The 16,854-nt window shown below is 36.6% G+C and overlaps 1 protein-coding gene across 3 annotated transcripts in view; it reads left to right on the top strand.

Moving 5' to 3' along the window:
- PRSS12 (serine protease 12) overlaps positions 1-16,854 on the top strand; it is a 70,871-nt gene that overhangs the window by 46,847 nt on the left and 7,170 nt on the right. For 2 of the 3 annotated variants that reach the window (XM_078069177.1, XM_036091790.2), the window contains exons 9-11: positions 3,792-3,997; positions 6,874-6,952; positions 7,670-7,792. In XM_078069177.1, the coding sequence (XP_077925303.1) occupies positions 3,792-3,997; positions 6,874-6,952; positions 7,670-7,792 (408 nt within the window). Of the gene's footprint in view, positions 1-3,791; positions 3,998-6,873; positions 6,953-7,669; positions 7,793-14,899; positions 15,030-16,854 lie in introns of those variants that run through there. The other variant, XM_036091791.2, reaches the window with a different exon arrangement.

Raw genomic sequence — 16,854 nt, 5'->3', positions numbered from 1 at the left:
CGAGCCCCGCATTGGGCTGCCTGCTCCGCAGGAAGCCTGCTTCTCCCTCTCCCACTCCCCCTGCTTGTGTTCCCTCTTTTGCTGTGTCTCTCTGTCAAATAAATAAATAAAATCTTAAAAAAAAAATACAGGAAAATGCTCTTCTTTGACCTTCAGAAATTTTATATAGTTCCTTTTTCTCCTTGAAATTATATTTAAAATTTTCCTTCTTCACAGAATCCTAATGTTATTATGCTTTAAAAAATGTGTGTATATGTGTATATACATATATATGTAATATATATTATATATATATATACACACTTAAGTAAGTATGTGTGTGTATGTGTATGTGGGTGGACACACATGGAGAGAGCAAGAGAGAAATTAATCCTTCTGACAGGTTCCTCTCTGGATTTTATGATTTCTAGTACACAACTGATTAAAGACAACAAAAACAGAAATTTGAGAAATAATTATTAAATATAGGAAATAAAAGCTGACTAAAGCTCCCATTTCTAACTTAGATTGATGGGTTGGGTTTATGGTGCTTGGTTAAAGGAGGCTTCTTGCTATCATATATTTTGAACTGTTCTTTTGTCCACTTGAGAGGCTTTTAAATCTTGGAGCAATGCATCGTGGTAGGATTTGGGATGAGTAAAAAATACGTCTTTCTTTTGTGTAGTAGGAGAAGGAAAATTTTGAAAGAGAAGTTGATTTTGATTTCAGCAAGACCAGTTTTAGGTGAGAATACACATGTAATTTGAGGATCTGAATACTGATTCCTTTAAAGCCCATATAGCCCCGAGAAAGTCATCCTCTACTCCTAGGAGCACTTAACACCCAGTTTAAAGACTAACTAATGTACTGTAGTCTATTGTCTCTTTGAAACTGTCTGCTGTGAATTACTGCATGCCTATAGCCCAGTGGGAATTCTCTTCCCCTTTTTCTAAAGATGACACAGTCCTTAACTGTTAAAAAAAAAGTCACAGGAAATTTTTTTAGACTCCACTATATTGTTGAGAGTGTCTTTATTTAATCATGCACTTTTATTAGTTTAAATGTTCTCTAATTTCTATCTGTCGATGTATCTAAAATGGTACATTCTTTTAGTGTGTAAATTGATAAATTTCTAAGAAATCATCCTTTGTTTTATTTAATGAGTCTGATTTTGTTTTCTATGTTTACTTCTACCTGTTTCTGGGTTCATCTGAAATCACATCCCTGTGGTATTGGCACAGGAACAGGCAAGAAGTCCATGGCACTAAGTGCACCAGGGCTTAGCAACCTTGGTTGTACAATTAAAATAATGCTGAGAGTTAAAAAAAAATATTACCCATGCCCAGCCCCATTCCTGTGGATTCTACTTTAATTGACGTTAGGTGGGTTCAGGTTTTGCTATATTTTAAAAGTTTCCAGAGGTAATTTAAATGTGTTGCCAAGGTTGGGGACCAGGAAATGGCTTATGTACATGTAATTATGATAAATAATTAAATTAAAAAGCCTTTCAAATCAATAGGAAAGGTTATTAGGACAATGAACTTAGGGACAAAAATCAAGCTAGATCCTTTACTAACACTAAACGGAAAAAATTCCAGACAGAAAAATGATACACAAAATAAAACAGAAAAAACTCTGTTCTTTAAATAATCACATTTTAATTATATGTATTTGCTTTCCAAAGACTTGCCCTGTATTCGGCAATATATATCCAGAACCTTAAAAAAATGTTTATACCTGTTGAACAAAAATTCTACTTCTGGAAAGAAATCTAAGCTATCCACAAAGACTTGTATTTAACTGTATATCTAAAACTGTAAAAAGTCTTGAATTTTAAAAGTAAATGTGCAGCAGTAGGGAAAAAAAAACTCTAATTTTTCTATGTTAAAGTTTTTCTTTTAAGGAGATTTTATTTATTTTGAGAGAGAGCGAGCACGCGAGTGTGCATGTGTGGGGCGGTGGGGGCTTGTGCAGAGGCAGAGGGAGAGAGAATCTCAAGAAGACTCCATGATGAGTGCAGAGTCTGAGGCGGGGCTCGGTCTCAGGACCCTGAGATCATGAGCTGAAATCAAGAGTCAGGCACTTACTGGACTAGCCACCCAGGAGCCCCTATGTTAAAGTTTGATGCAGAACTTCCTGGATAGGAATCATGTAGGGCTTATTAAAAAAATAGGTTGCTAAGTCCCGCTGGTGACACACTCAACTCAGAATCAACCCAAGTGGCCTTTTAAGTACTCTGAAATTTGAGATCCACTAATGTGTACAATGAATTTTTTTTAACCAGTAAAAACTATAGTTAGTATTTTCCCCATAAATATGTACAGGAAGGGAATATACCCAAATGCTAGCAGTGTGTTGTTGAGTATAAAAAAGTATTTTTTATACTTTTATTTTGTAAATTTGATACAATAAGCATTTATTACTTCTATAATTAATACGTAGGTTTCATATTAAAAAAGATTTACTCTAAGAGTACCATTAAGAGTCATCTGTTTGGGCACAGGGGTCTTCCATGACTGTAAAAATTTATAATGGGTTATATCTTATTTTTATTTGCAATTTATTTCAGAGTAGCAGTTACTAGTTAGCTGTACCAGTTTTGAAGTAAATGAGCTGCCAACCATAAGCATGTGAGGCCAGGTCTCATCACTGAAGGGAGTCATTCAAATGAATTTCTCAGAGAATTCATATCAATAAATGACTTTGCTAGAGTTCCTGCATAAGTATAAGGAAATTATAATAACTTTATCTTAGTTAAGTAGAATATATTTTGATGTGAGAAATCTGGTCCAAATTGTCATTTTTAATGAGTCTGTTTCTTTTAATTTAAAACCTGTCTTTTGCCTCTTTTTCTTTTGGGTTGTTAGGTTTTTTTAAAAAAAAATTTAATGAATTTTGAGAATTCTTTTTTTTTTTTTTGTATGATAGTCCCCTCTATTGGATGTATTCACCAACAAATATATTTATAAGTATGTATTACAAATATATGCATCAACCTTTTATCTTTTACCTTTCCTTAGGGTGGTTTTTAGTGAAGTAGCATTCTTAATTCTTATTGAGTTTATTAGTCCTTTAATTTTAAAGTATATCATCTATGTCTTGTTTAATAAGTCTTTCCCTAACTTGAGGTTATAAGGATAATTTCCCTGTAATTCAGAATTTAAAACTTTGCCATTAATTTATCAGGAATTGAGTTTTGAATATGGCCATTAGTTTGAAATACTTCTTTAAAAAAGCTTTTGTATTTGGATATTTAAAAAGAAGTACTGTGTAATTAAAAACAAACAACAACAACAAACTAACATACCAAAATAAGTCTTCCTTCTATTTGTGATCCCGGGTTTTGTCTTTCTCTGTTAAAAATTAGACTTTTTTTACTTCTAAAGTAGGCTTTGAAATTTTTAGCTCCCTAGGCTATTATTTAACCTCATAATTTTGTTGGCAGTTTTAACCAACTTTAAAAGAGTGTTATGCTCTATAAGAACACTTTGAGATGATTTTTTTCCTGCTTAAACTAGAGTTTAAGACTATCATGGATTTCTGACATGCGATTAAATGTAACTTTCTCAGCAGAAGCTAAATGAGAGGCAAACTAACTGATACAATAAGGAAGCTCTGGGGTAGGAAGACAGAGGAGGTATAGTTATTACCTCTTTTAAGTTTTTTTTTTGACAGAGTCATGAAGTAATTATTTTTTGGCACACATAGATGCGAATTTTAATATTTAAGAGTTAATCGAATGAGACTGTCGTGATGTATTCAAATGTACAATCGTCTGGTTCTCCACATCCTCAAGAATGCTCTGTTCCCAGGGGCCCTGCCAGAGCAAGGACCATGGCTTATTTTGGGGAAGGGAAAGGACCCATCCACGTGGACAATGTGAAGTGCACAGGAAACGAGAGGTCCCTGGCTGAATGCATCAAACAAGATATTGGGAGGCATAACTGTCGCCACAGCGAAGATGCAGGAGTCATTTGTGATTATCTTAGCAAGAAGGCAACAGGTAACAGTAACAAAGGTAAGTCATCTACTGGGGCCTATACAAGTCAAAGAGTAATTTTCACTTCATTAGTATAAGCAGTACTTTGACGACAAAAATCTCCTTCCATAAGACTCTATGTAATCTGCGTTCATGTTTAGGGGCAGTGGTTCCTGACGAACTTGACTGGATGGGGCTTACATGGGCAGCAGAGTTCAGGGACAGGAGTGGACTTACAGGATTTGGCATCATGCCCTTCTGACATTCTCAGCCGTTTCTGTACCATTCTTTCTCTGGATGTAATAAAACTGTCAAACTTGTTGGTATCCTTGAAGACTTAGAATTGACATTTACTTCATAAAAAGAAAGAAAAAATGAATTTTTTTAAAGGGGGTGAGGGTGGGGAGAGGCAGAGGGAGAGAGGGAATCTCAAGCAGGCTCCATGCTCAGTGTGGAGACCAATGTCGGGCTCGATCCTAACCACCCTGAGATCATGACCTGAACCGAAATCAAGAGTGAGAGGCTTAACTGACGGCGCCACCCAGGCACTCCCCAAGAAATGAAAATTTAAAGATGAATCACAGAAAGGAACTTCCACTCTTACTAATATTTTAAACAACCAGGGTAAATTTAAAAGTAATTGCAAAAAGAGAATTATCTTTTGTAGAGTTTATTCTCTGAAATTTAAAAACATTAAGGAAAATGAGAAACAATCTTCCAGTATAATACAGTAATAGATGTTTTATACTTAGAAAAGGTCCTTGAAAGCTGAGAGTAACTTTTATGAAACAACTACTGTTTTAAGTGAATAAAAAAGTAGCTATTTTGTAGAAAACTATGGTTACATTTTATGAAAAGAAAAATCACCTCTTTATGTGTATTGAAAGTTCATAGTTTTGATGCACTGGACTTTCTGAAAATTAGGTGTCTATATTTGAGCATTCTCATTTGCTAACATCTTTTAATTGCTAAAGACAATGCAAAAATAAATTGGATGCTGTTAATATGATTCTTCACTGTCTGAGGAGTTTCCCAGCTTATCAAATCATATTAATATATTTAATATTATTAAATAGTATACTTATATATAAGTATTAATTATAACTTAACTTATTAAATTCCCTTCAATAATTTAAACTACAGTTAAAAATTGAATATATAATTCTTTGTATTATGTCAAATTTCTGAAGCAGTAGAAAAACATAAAAATTCAGTAATTGTACAATGTTTTTACTATATTCCTATGTAAACCTACTTTAAAGTATGAAATACCATATTTATTTCATTATTTATACATTTGTTTTTATAAATTCCTAGAGTTGTAGCAACACGTACTTGCTACCTTTCTATGGTTCCAATGCTACCATACCTCAAATAAAAAGATTTTGTCTTAGACCAGCTGGATTACTGAATCTGGCTTATTAACCTATTGATTTTGTATTGAAGTTCAAGACCTAGTGACTTCTTTTTGTTTTTCTTTTTTTTAAAGATTTTATTTATATACTGTAGAGAGACCACAAGTGGGGGAGGGAGAGGGACAAGCAGACTTGGTGCTGAGTGCGGAGCCCAATTTGGGTCTCCATCTCATGACTGCAGTCATGACCTGAGCCAAAATCAAGAGTCCCCTAATGAACAAACTGACCCACCCACGCACCTCCCTAATGACTTCTATAAGGGGATTCAAACTCAAGCCATTGGTTATTGGTCATCTGATGGGATCCTTTTATAAATGAACTTCATTTTGCTTTGTAATTTTTTTTTTTTTTTGGAACAGTGGATTTTACAGCTTTAAATAGATTTTACATTTTTGCAACCTGGTGCCTTTCCCCAGGATGATGTAAACTTTCAGTTTTGCTTGCTCAATATTAATTGCATCATTCTTTATTTTGGTATTATATATATTGACTGACTCAGAGCATTATTTGAAACTTATGTTTTTCTAATATCTTATAATTTGCTGTGTCATATAGAGGACTCATATCCTAAGAGATGAGAATTAAAGTTAGACAGCATGCCTCTGAGATCATTTGGCAAATTAATGATCTTGGTATACACATTGTTGAACCTCTTTCTGTCTGAAGAAATAACTAGTGCTGATTCCCTATTGAGCTCCCTTCTACCTGAATATGATGGGAGAATATTAGTGTTGACTAGATTTTCGTGGTCTTGGTGCAATTCCCAGCCTTTTCTTCTTACACAGATAGAAAAACAGTATCTATCAATATTTTATATCATATACTTAACCAAGGAACCAAAATACTCCTATAGACATTCTCCTCCTTTCTAAAATTATTTTTGAAATAGTCATACTTTTACTTTCTTTTGTACACCACTTTTTCATATATTTTAATTCTTTTTTTATGCTCTTGATCGAGTCTGTTATCTTGGGAAGTTTGACTGTATCCCCTTAAATACCTCTTAGATTGCTTAGTAAACCCTTTCCATAAATTACTATGCTATATGAGTAATGTAAATGTGAATTTAGATCAGAATCCTATTCTGGGAATATGCTTTGCTCCTTTAAGTTACATTTTTGTAGACATGGCTTGGCAATGTTGTGTATGAAAAGCAAGTAATTTAGACCAGTATCGCCTTTGCAGTTCTCTTGCTTTAACATTCCTGGATCCAAAACAATCTCTGAAATCAGCAGAGGAGGAGATGTAGGTACCTATAGGATGATGTACTGGGCAGGGTCCAAGTTGAGTATGGGAAACTTCCTCAAGTTCCTGATCTGCTTGTGAATTCTTGGTTAATTGAGAAGACTTTTAATTTTTATTATAAGAAAAAGTATCCTATAATTTGAGGAGAGAAACATCTTGGAATAGAGAAGGAAGCAGCAGGAGAATGTGTCACGTGTGTCTTTACCCCACTATGAGCAATATGGTAGTCTGATTAATAACCTCTGTCTGCTTCAGAATCCCTCTCGTCTGTTTGTGGTTTGAGATTACTGCACCGTCGGCAGAAGCGGATCATTGGTGGGAAAAATTCTTTAAGGTAAAAGGTCCTTCAGAGGAGATTTTCCATATTACAGAATTATTTATATACATACAGTGTTACAAATTGGGGTTTTTCTACTATTATGTAAGGGATGTATTTTACTTATTTAATTTTCTAAATTAAATACAGATTACACGGAAAATTTCACATTTTTTTGACCTACCTTTACTTTATATAGACCATGTTCTTAGACCACTATCTTCTGATTTATAAGATAGATATGTTGCTGAAAAGTTATGTGGCAGAAACTAATTTAACAGGAGGTCTGAAAAAATATATATAACTACACAATTCGTTTAATTTAGAATATATTTGTTTTAGACTAGACTCTTTTAATACAATTTTTTTTATTTGTTGCATTTACTCATGGAAAATCAGCACTTTGCTTATTAAATACTTCTTTAGGCTGCCTAGGTGAGGTAGTGGGGAGAGAAAATACGCTTCAAACAATGAAGTATAAAGAAGACTCAACTTGATTCCATGAATGTCAGAGATAGGTGGGATGCATACAAATACCTATGAGCAAATCTTCAATGTGGCCTGCTCAGAGTTCTAGGAGCACCATTTTCAAAGTTGGAAGGGATTTTTATATCCGAGGGTCCCTTTTATACTGCTTTTCTTCCACCTGCAAGCCTTCTGAGTCATTGTTTTAATGGATGCTTTTCTTTGCTTCTTCTAACTTATATGGACTTAAGTGGCTTACTTTCTTCTTAGGGGTGGTTGGCCTTGGCAAGTGTCCCTCCGGCTAAAGTCATCCCATGGAGATGGCAGGCTCCTTTGTGGGGCCACGCTCCTGAGTAGCTGCTGGGTCCTTACAGCAGCACACTGCTTCAAAAGGTACGTGTCCACCTTTCCAGACGACTCAGTTGGGCTCTTACTTGCCAGTTCTTCCGATCCCTTCCTTCTCTGTAGTATACTGGAAACTTGGGGTGACAGAGCCAGGCTACCAGTCTTCCTTATCTGTGCCAAGGGCACTGTGGAAGTGGGGAAGGTAAGGGAAGGAGCAAAGAGAGCCCTCAGGAAGCTACTGCGGTATTAAAGCAAATTCTAGGGAGCAGAGAAGATGTGTTTGGGGAGGGGAGGCAGCTATGTTAGTGCTTCCCTCAAGAACATATCTGAAGAGGGCGCCTGGGTGGCTCAGTCCATTAAGTGTCTGCCTTCGGCTCAGGTCATGATCTCAGGGTCCTGGGATTGAGCCCAACATTGGGCTCCCTGCTCAGCGGAGCAGGGATCATGTTTCTCCCTCTCCCCTTGCTTGTGCTCTCTCTCTGTGTCAAATAAATAAATAAAATCGTTTTTTTTTTAAAAAGAACATATCTTGAGGGTGAAATCATATCCCAGTAGACTTAGAAGAGACCTCAGATTATCTAGTTATAAACACTAAGAATAGGGAGTGCAATTTTTATTGTTTTTGATCTTTTGGGTCTTGGTGTTTTGTGCCTTTTGTGCGTTTTAAATTCCTCTATTTGCACCTTCTAGAAAGTCAGGTTGCATCCTGATTATTTCCTCATGTCCCATTTTATCAGTCCAATCGAAGTCTTCCCAATTCAGAGGGGAGGCCACGCAGAGAAAATCAGTGTGCCACAGTCACACTGCTCATGGGAGCCGTGCCTGCACTAGAACCTGGATCTCCTTTCTTCTTGTCCTGTGCTCTTTTGTGGGCCTGGCTCATGGCCATTTCCTCAGCGTGAACTTTAGTATTTCAAAATGTATACCAATCCTTGGCAAAATATTGATAATTAATGAAGCAAGGTGATGAGTACATGAGTCTCTTGAAAGAGACCTTTTTCATACTTGAAAATGGTCATAATAAAAAGTCTTACGTAAAATGTGTAATATGTCACTGAGAAATTCTAACAAGCAAAAATTTGTTTTGTATTTTTCCTTATGTGATATCATAAGGCTTCACTGTATATTTGTAATTTATCCATATAGATTTTGTTCACTTTATCCACCATGTGAATCTTAACTCCTATTGAAAGATTACATCACAGCTTATTTATTCCCCTACTAATGGAGAGTTGCGTGGTTTCCATTCTCTCACTATGAAAAAACAATGCAGTAGTACATATCCATTCTGTGTTTCATTGGGTACATATATGTGGGAGCATTTTGCTAGAGTATGGCACATTTCAATTTCACTTGGCCCTACTAATTTCCTTTCTAAAGTAATTATATCCGTTTATATCTTGGCAAAGTGTAAGTCCCTCTTTACTCAAATTCCCACCTCAACTTGATACTATCAATAGTCTTAATTTTTGCCAGTCTTAGACTTTTTGGATTTCTTTTTAATTCCATTTCCCTGATTAGTGTCTTCCTCTTTCATGAATTCTTTGTTTATATCCTTTGCTTATTTTTCTGTTGGATTGTCTTTTTGTAATTGATTTAAAAAATTTGTTCTGTGTACACAGTCTATGTTGTTATGTGTTACAAATACGTTTCTCATTCAGGGGTATGTCCTGTTACTTGTTTAAGATCTTTTTCTTATAAAGATATTTTGATTTTAATATGTTTAGGTGTGTCAATTTTTTAAGTTTGATAAAAATTTTTATATTTTATTTAAAAAATACTTTCCTCATCCTACATGATGAAGAAATTATCTTAGTTTTACTAAGAAAATTTACAATTTTGCCTGTCATGTTTAGGTTTTTAATCTGTTTACAGTTTTTTTGTATGTATGGTATGAGAAAGGAACCTAACTTTATACTTTCATGGATAGTTAGTTTACCAGCACTTTTTACTGAACATTATATTCTTTATGCAATGATTTATCACAACTATGTTGTATGCCAAGTGCAGAGTCTGAGGTGTGGGGCTCGATCCCACGACCCTGAGATCATGACCTGAGCTGAAACCAAGAGTTAGACACTTAACCACTTAACTGACTGAGCCACCCAGGCACCCCAGGGCACCATTTTTAAAGTGTGATCTTTCTACCAAAATATTAGATACATTCAGCTTGTTAAAAATCCAGATTCCTGGGCCTCTATTCCAGATCTACTGAATCTTTGGAGCCAAGCCTCAGAAGTTGGCATTTTTGTCAAGCATCTCTGATGATTCTTACGAACACTAATGGTTAAGACCCACATAGGGACGCCTGGGTGGCTCAGTTGGTTAAGCGTCTGCCTTCAGCTCAGGTCATGATCCCAGGGTCCTGGGATCGAGTTTCGCATCGGGCTCCCTGGTCAGTGGGGAGTCTGCTTCTCCCTCTGCCTTCTGCTCCCCCTCCTTGTGCTGACAAATAAATGAATAAAATCTTAAAAAAAAAAAAAAAAGACCCACTTGCCTGGTGGGTAAAATAGAATATGATCTGGATGTTTGAAGAATGATGATGAGGAAGAATATATTGGAGTTGACAGGATACTTATCCATGTCCTATTCGACATATTAATCACTGAGCTGAAAAAGACACCGATGGTAAATTAATTATATTTTTGGATGCCAGGAGATTTGGGAGGGGACACATGTTGGAGATAGGATCCATGATGGCAAAAGATCTTGATATGCTGATTCTAACAAGCAATGTGGAATAGGGAGGAAGTAAAATGCTGACTTTAGTTCCAGGAAACTTGGCTTAAGTGTTGCACAAGTGAAAAGACCTTATGAGTTTTAGAGTCCTGCAACCTTCATACAAGTCAGTGATGTAATGCAGTTGCCCACAGAGTTAATCAGTTGTGGGCAGCACTGACAGAAAGGGGCAAGACAGCAGCGATGAGCCTTGCTACTCTGTGCTCAAGCTATTGTCAGAGGCAAAAGTATTGTCACTATCAGAGAGAACTGTGCTCAGTTCTGGGTGCCACATCATGAAAAAAATGACATGGTACACCAGGGAAGGCAAACAGACAGGGGAGGTTTTGTGGAATTGGATTAGATTTGTTACCTGTTGCTTCAGGTACCACAGATGTTAATGGGAGAAAAGATAATTTTCTTTTTAACATAAAGAGTTGTTTATTTTTTATTTCTTTAACACTAGGACCATTCAAAGATGAATGGGCTGTATGTGGGAGGAAGAGTAAGTTCTGTTATGAAGTGTGTTCTAGCTCAGAGGTTGGATTCATGTACTGGTAGAGGCTGAAGGTGGATAATGCTAATGTTGAGAGCATAGTGGTGAAGAAACATGAGACATATTTGAACAGTGGCAGTTATTAGTTAAGATAGTGATCTGGAGTTCTGGTAGTGGACTTACAGTAGAGAATCAGGAAAGGCCTGGAATGCCAGGATAGTGAATTTCTGTTTCATTCACTAGGTGGTGGGAAACGACTGAAGTTTTTTGAGCCTTGAAATGTGATCTAAGAGTTTTAGGAGATGAGTCATTTGGAGATATACAGGATAAATCTGAGGAGGTAAAGCAAAATTATTAATCCAGGCGTCTCTGAATGAGCTTCAAATTATATGAAAAGTCTTTGCATACATGCTTCTGGAATGACTCAAATTGGTCCATGTTACCAAGTGATTAAGACTCACTATGGTTGGAACTAGGGGGAGACTGATTACAAGGCTATTATAATAGAGACAGAAGGTAGAAAAGGAGGGAAAGAAGGTAGAGCCGCTGTGACTGAAATCAGTAGGACTTGGTACTGTGTAACAAAAGACTTGGATCTGGCCATTGAGACCAAGGTCACAGTTCTCCTCCAATTTTGACTGTTTAATTTGTGGAAATTATGGAAATTATTTAGCCTGTTGGAGCCTCAGTTTTCCCACCCGTAAAATGAAGGCAGTAACATTCCATGGTGAGGAACAAATGATCTGCTAAGCATCTGAAAGTATTTTATAAACTGTAAAATTCAAAACAAATATTGGCTATTATTTTGTTGGGGTTCAAAAAAAGGGAATCAGAGATTATTATTATCAAAAGTAGGAAATTCAGGATGATTTTAATCCACTGACTACCGGAGAAGAAGAAGGTAGGAAATTACAGAAAACCTGGAGAAACCTGTCTTAGGGCTTAGAGTTTGGGCAAAATAACTGTGGAGGTTCAGTTTAGATTATCCTCCTCTTGATTAAGATACCTTGTCTTTCAGGTCTCTGTTAAAAGTTATAGACTTCAGGGTTCAAGGCTTAAAGTTTTGAAGTAGGGAAATTACCCAAAAATTCTACTTGAGGTTGAAAACTTTAATCTGAATTTTGGGTTCCCTGGAAGGTCTTTTTCTTTTCTTTTCGGTACATGTTTGGGTTTGTTTGTTTACATGTCATTATTTCTGCCCTGGCATGCTCCTTCTAGATTCCTGCTTAAAGTCAGTAACCATCTCACTTCTGTTTATAAACTGAGTGTCTAGTATATTACTTGGCACAGAGGAGATATTCCTAAATGGTTGTTGCAAGATGAAAGTGGGGGGGGCTCAGTTGCCAGATAGTGGATCTATTTAAGAATGTTGGACTCTTTAGAGGATGGTGGTATTTTAAACCTAGATCAACAGATAATTCCTTCCATATGTCATTTCTGAATTTCTTCCCTTTATCTGCTCAGTATAAGATAAAGACAGTTGATTGAAAAGCAGAGGAGCAGATTATGATATGCAGCATTTTGATGTGCTGTAGATATAATGCAAGATTCTTTTAATGTGTGTAGGGAGATAATTGTTTTGCAAATGTCTTTTATATCCATCTGACTTGGCCTGTAACCTTTACCAGATTTCATAGACTTCCTGTTTTACAGTGCCTAAGGAAGCTACAGCTCACATCTTTATTGCAGTAAGCCTATTAAAAAGCTAAGGTCACTCACTAGTGATTCAGAATAAGCTCCCAATTTTGTTTTTTTCTGGGTTCAGGGACTTTGTGTTAAAACAGCCCTCCTTTAATCATCAGAAACTCTGAAATTTGCAAAAATCAATTTCCTTTGGAATTACAGGGAGACTGCCCTGTAGAAGCAGGATCATCAGGTTCTGAGAGGTTATCTTCCTTATAGATTTCTTGGGAGTCTAATTTATTATTTTTTAAAAAGATATTATTTATTTGAGAGAGAAAAAGAGTGAGTGAGTGGGAGGGGGAGAGAGAGAGAATCTGAAGCAGACACCATGCTGAGTGCAGAGCCTGATGCAGGGCTTGATCCCAGGACTGCGAGATCATAACCTGAGCTGAAACCAAGAATTGGATGCTTAACCAACTGAGCCACCCAGGTGTCCCTTGGGAGTCCAATTTAAGGTCTACTGGTCGGGGACCTAAATTTCATATTTTGAAATTAGCTCTCACTCACTTTTTTTATTTATATCTCCACTGCTTTAACTACTGGATTTCTGTATGTGCTCTATAATGGTTTCTTGTTCATCAGGCCTTCCTTGGTGCCTAATTCTTGCAGTGATGATATAGGCCAGTGTTCTTGAACAGCTATTTGTGAATAAGGCATACAGTGCTATTACCATCTGTGTTATTTTATACTGTGGGATGACAGCTTTTTATGTTTATTTGTTTTGCCTTTATAGTCATTCTTTTATATAATTCTTTTGTATAATATAATGTCAGAATAATCTAAGAATGATGGCCTGGGAGGTTGAGATCAGAATGCAGTTACTTCAGATCCACTATCCTGTCATATTCATTTTATATAGTCTCTTTACATGATAAGTGTACTTTATTGTAAAGCTGACAGAGTTCCATCAAATTCTAATTTGTTTGTAACTTTCACATGTGCTGTGTCCCAAACACTTTTTTATGCCAACATAATTAGGGTAACTGAGGTAATTGGTGAATCACCATTTATAGGCCTTCTATCTCATTTTTCACATTTTTCCTAGTGTTACTGCAATGCAGACTTTGGAATGCAATATCCTGTTGGCATTTTGAAGTGGAAACTTGGAATAAATCAAGTTTTTTGTAGTCCCTATAAACTTACATAATATAAATTACTTGCTTTTGGTATTTTCTACTCTAAACTGTGAGTATCATGAAATGACCCTCTCTATATTGTGGTGCAGCAATATAATTGAGAGAAAAATTCATGAATATTACACTAACTCCTTTTAGTTGCTTATTCTGGTAACAAGCATCATTTTGGAAGAAAGAATGAATGCAAAACAAGAGTCTCTTCTTTCTGTAATTCTACTGCAAATTTGATTTGATCAAGAATATAGCTTTACCTGATTTTATCTTTTTGATTTTTTGCCTAGAAACACTATAGCAGCTGGAAATTTTCAGAGATTGTTGCTCTGAAAATCAGGAATGTCTAAATCTTTGTAATTAAAAAGATGAGCCACAGAGATAGTGGAGTCTCTTTTTAAAAACACAAAGTGTCAGGTGCTTAGCATATGCTTCATCATAACCTAGTATCTAGTAGAGTTCATTAGGAACACGGTCTTTTAGTGCTATACATAATACCATCAATCATGCTAAAACCATTTCCTGAACACACACAACACACACACACACAATATATATGTGCGTGTGTATACACACACACACACAAACATACACACATATGACAGTGCAAGGTTCTATGGAGAAGGTCACTTCTCTCTAAGCAACTGTAACCATTTACACAAACAACTTCAATCACTTTTTGTGTTTCATCCAGACGACACAAAAAAACAGATTCTAGTAGTAGCAGATGTGTACAGGTTGATGTAAAAGACTTTTTGAAGATGTGAAATCTATGTAGGAAACACACATAAAGAATAAGACCCTGCAATATGAATTAACTTTTATTTTTATTTATTTATTTATTTTTAAAGATTTTTATTTATTTATTTGACAGAGAGAGACACAGTGAGAGAGGGAACACAAGCAGGGGGTGTGGGAGAGGGAAAAGCAGGCTTCCCACCGAGCAGGGAGCCCGATGCGGGGCTTGATCCCAGGACCCTGGGACCATGACCTGAGCCGAAGGCAGACACTTAACGACTGAGCTACCGAGGCGCCCCAACTTTTATTTTTAATTTCAGTAATTTTTTGTTCTTAAACTCTAAATCTCAGAAAAATGGGGACATTGGATTTTACTAAACTGCTGTGTTTCAGATCCTTTCTTGCTCAAGCTTGTCGGGCAATTTCATCCAATTTTTATTTGAGGAGGAGTTGAAGGCATTTCAGCAAAGCAAACAACTGGATGGTGTGTCAGCCAAACCTAAAATGTTTGTTTTAGAAGCATTTTTGAATATAATAAAGTCTGTCAAAGTAACAGAAGCTCAACTAGAGTTTTTATGTTGGGAAAAAAAAAAAGATTCCTTGATATGTTTTCTTAACAAGTCTACAACTATAGTAAATGTTTTCAAAGTCCACAATCATACTGGGAACCTCAGCCAAAGTGTTATCCCTGAAGTATATAATCACACCCACTGAGAGAGGTGACAGTAGAAGACAAGTATTTGGTTAGCTAACTAATCCAGTCTTGTGTTGGATGCTCTTCAAATTCCAAGCATGTGATTATTTCTAAGAATAATTGGAGTGAAAGGAGTGTGGGAATCACTGGTTAGGTTTAGCTGGCCCATTTCCTTAAATTAGGACAACTTTAAAAGTATAGGTACTAATAGATTCATTTTGACAAGAATGATGCTTTTTCTCTTCTTCTCAGGTAAATATTTTTGTTTTCAGTTTAATATCAACTGCTGATTGGTGAGCATACTAAATTTGGAATATATTCAAAACTATTGGCTGAAATCTACTTGATTCGAGAACACAGTATATGCATGTAACATGTATGGGTTTTGTGTTTTGTTGATACCTTTATGTAATCTCGTATGATGCTCACTTCACCTGGTGAGAGAGTCCAGACATGCAGGGGTAGGAGTTATCACTGTGCCTTTGTCTTTGGTGTAGTGGTTCTCAAGCTTGACTGTGAATTTGAATCACCTATGGTCCTACATCAGCCCTATTAATATTCTCAGAGACTGTGTGACCTGGACATTTATATTTTTAAAAGTGGTACAGGTGATTCTGGTAAACAGCCAGCATTAACAAGAATATTAGATATTTGGGAGATTTTAAAAAATGTAATAGAGGGGTGCCTCAGTGGCTCAGTTGTTGAGTGTCTGACTCTTTATTTCAGCTCAGGTCATGAACTTGGGGTCGTGAGATCCAGCTCTGTGATGGGCTCTGCACTCTGCACAGTCCGCTTAAGATATTCTCATTCTCTCTCTCTCTCTCTCTCTCTCTCTCTCGTCTGCCCTTCCCTCGTGTGCACTCTCTTGCCCTCCCTCTCAAAAAGTACTAGAAACTTTAGTGATGGTGTTCTAAGAACTGGTGAGAAGCTGACTCTGATTTAAGTTAGGGATGACAGTGTACATATGTAGATGTGGATGTCTTTGAAAACAAGTTGTTTAACACACAGTGATTAAGACTTCTCTGTGCCAAGCACTTTGCCTAGTGCTGAGGATACAAGAGTGAGCATGGCATGGTCCTTACATTTACGGAGCCTTTAACTGGGAGGACCTGACATCTTAACTTAGTCTTAGAAACTGTTAATCAATGCGAGGACAGTGCGACTGGGAGTGTTCGAAGACAGGATTGGCCAGTTTTCGGGCAGGGCAGGAAGAGCTTCCTGGGAGGTTTTTGACTTGAGACTTGAGTGATAAAACCAGTTTTTGCCATATTGGGATGGCAGGGGTGATGACAGTACAAATAGTCTGAATAAAGACAGGTGTATGAGACACCTCTTCAAGCAACTAAAAGGACAGGGGCATGGAGAACAGGCTGGTATTAGATGGGCAAGGGCCATTCCTGGATTAATTTGCATATCAAGTAAGGCATTTTGAACTTTATTGTGTAGATAATGGAGACCCTTTGAAGGGTATACAGAAGAGTAGTTATATTGTCAGATAGAAACCTCACTCTGGCTGCAGTGTGAAGAAGGGACTGAAAAAGTTAAAACTCGAAGCAGCAAGGCTATCGGACAGACTGTTGCAGAAGTCAGGCATGAGGTGACACATTAAGACAAGATTGCTCAAGACTTTAACACTGGGGTATTTTAAAACAAA

Source organism: Halichoerus grypus, chromosome 3, assembly GCF_964656455.1.
Source record: "Halichoerus grypus chromosome 3, mHalGry1.hap1.1, whole genome shotgun sequence".
Classification (NCBI taxonomy): domain Eukaryota; kingdom Metazoa; phylum Chordata; class Mammalia; order Carnivora; family Phocidae; genus Halichoerus; species Halichoerus grypus.
The sequence above is the reverse complement of the archived record's forward strand: the minus strand, read 5'-3'. Positions and strand labels throughout refer to the sequence as shown.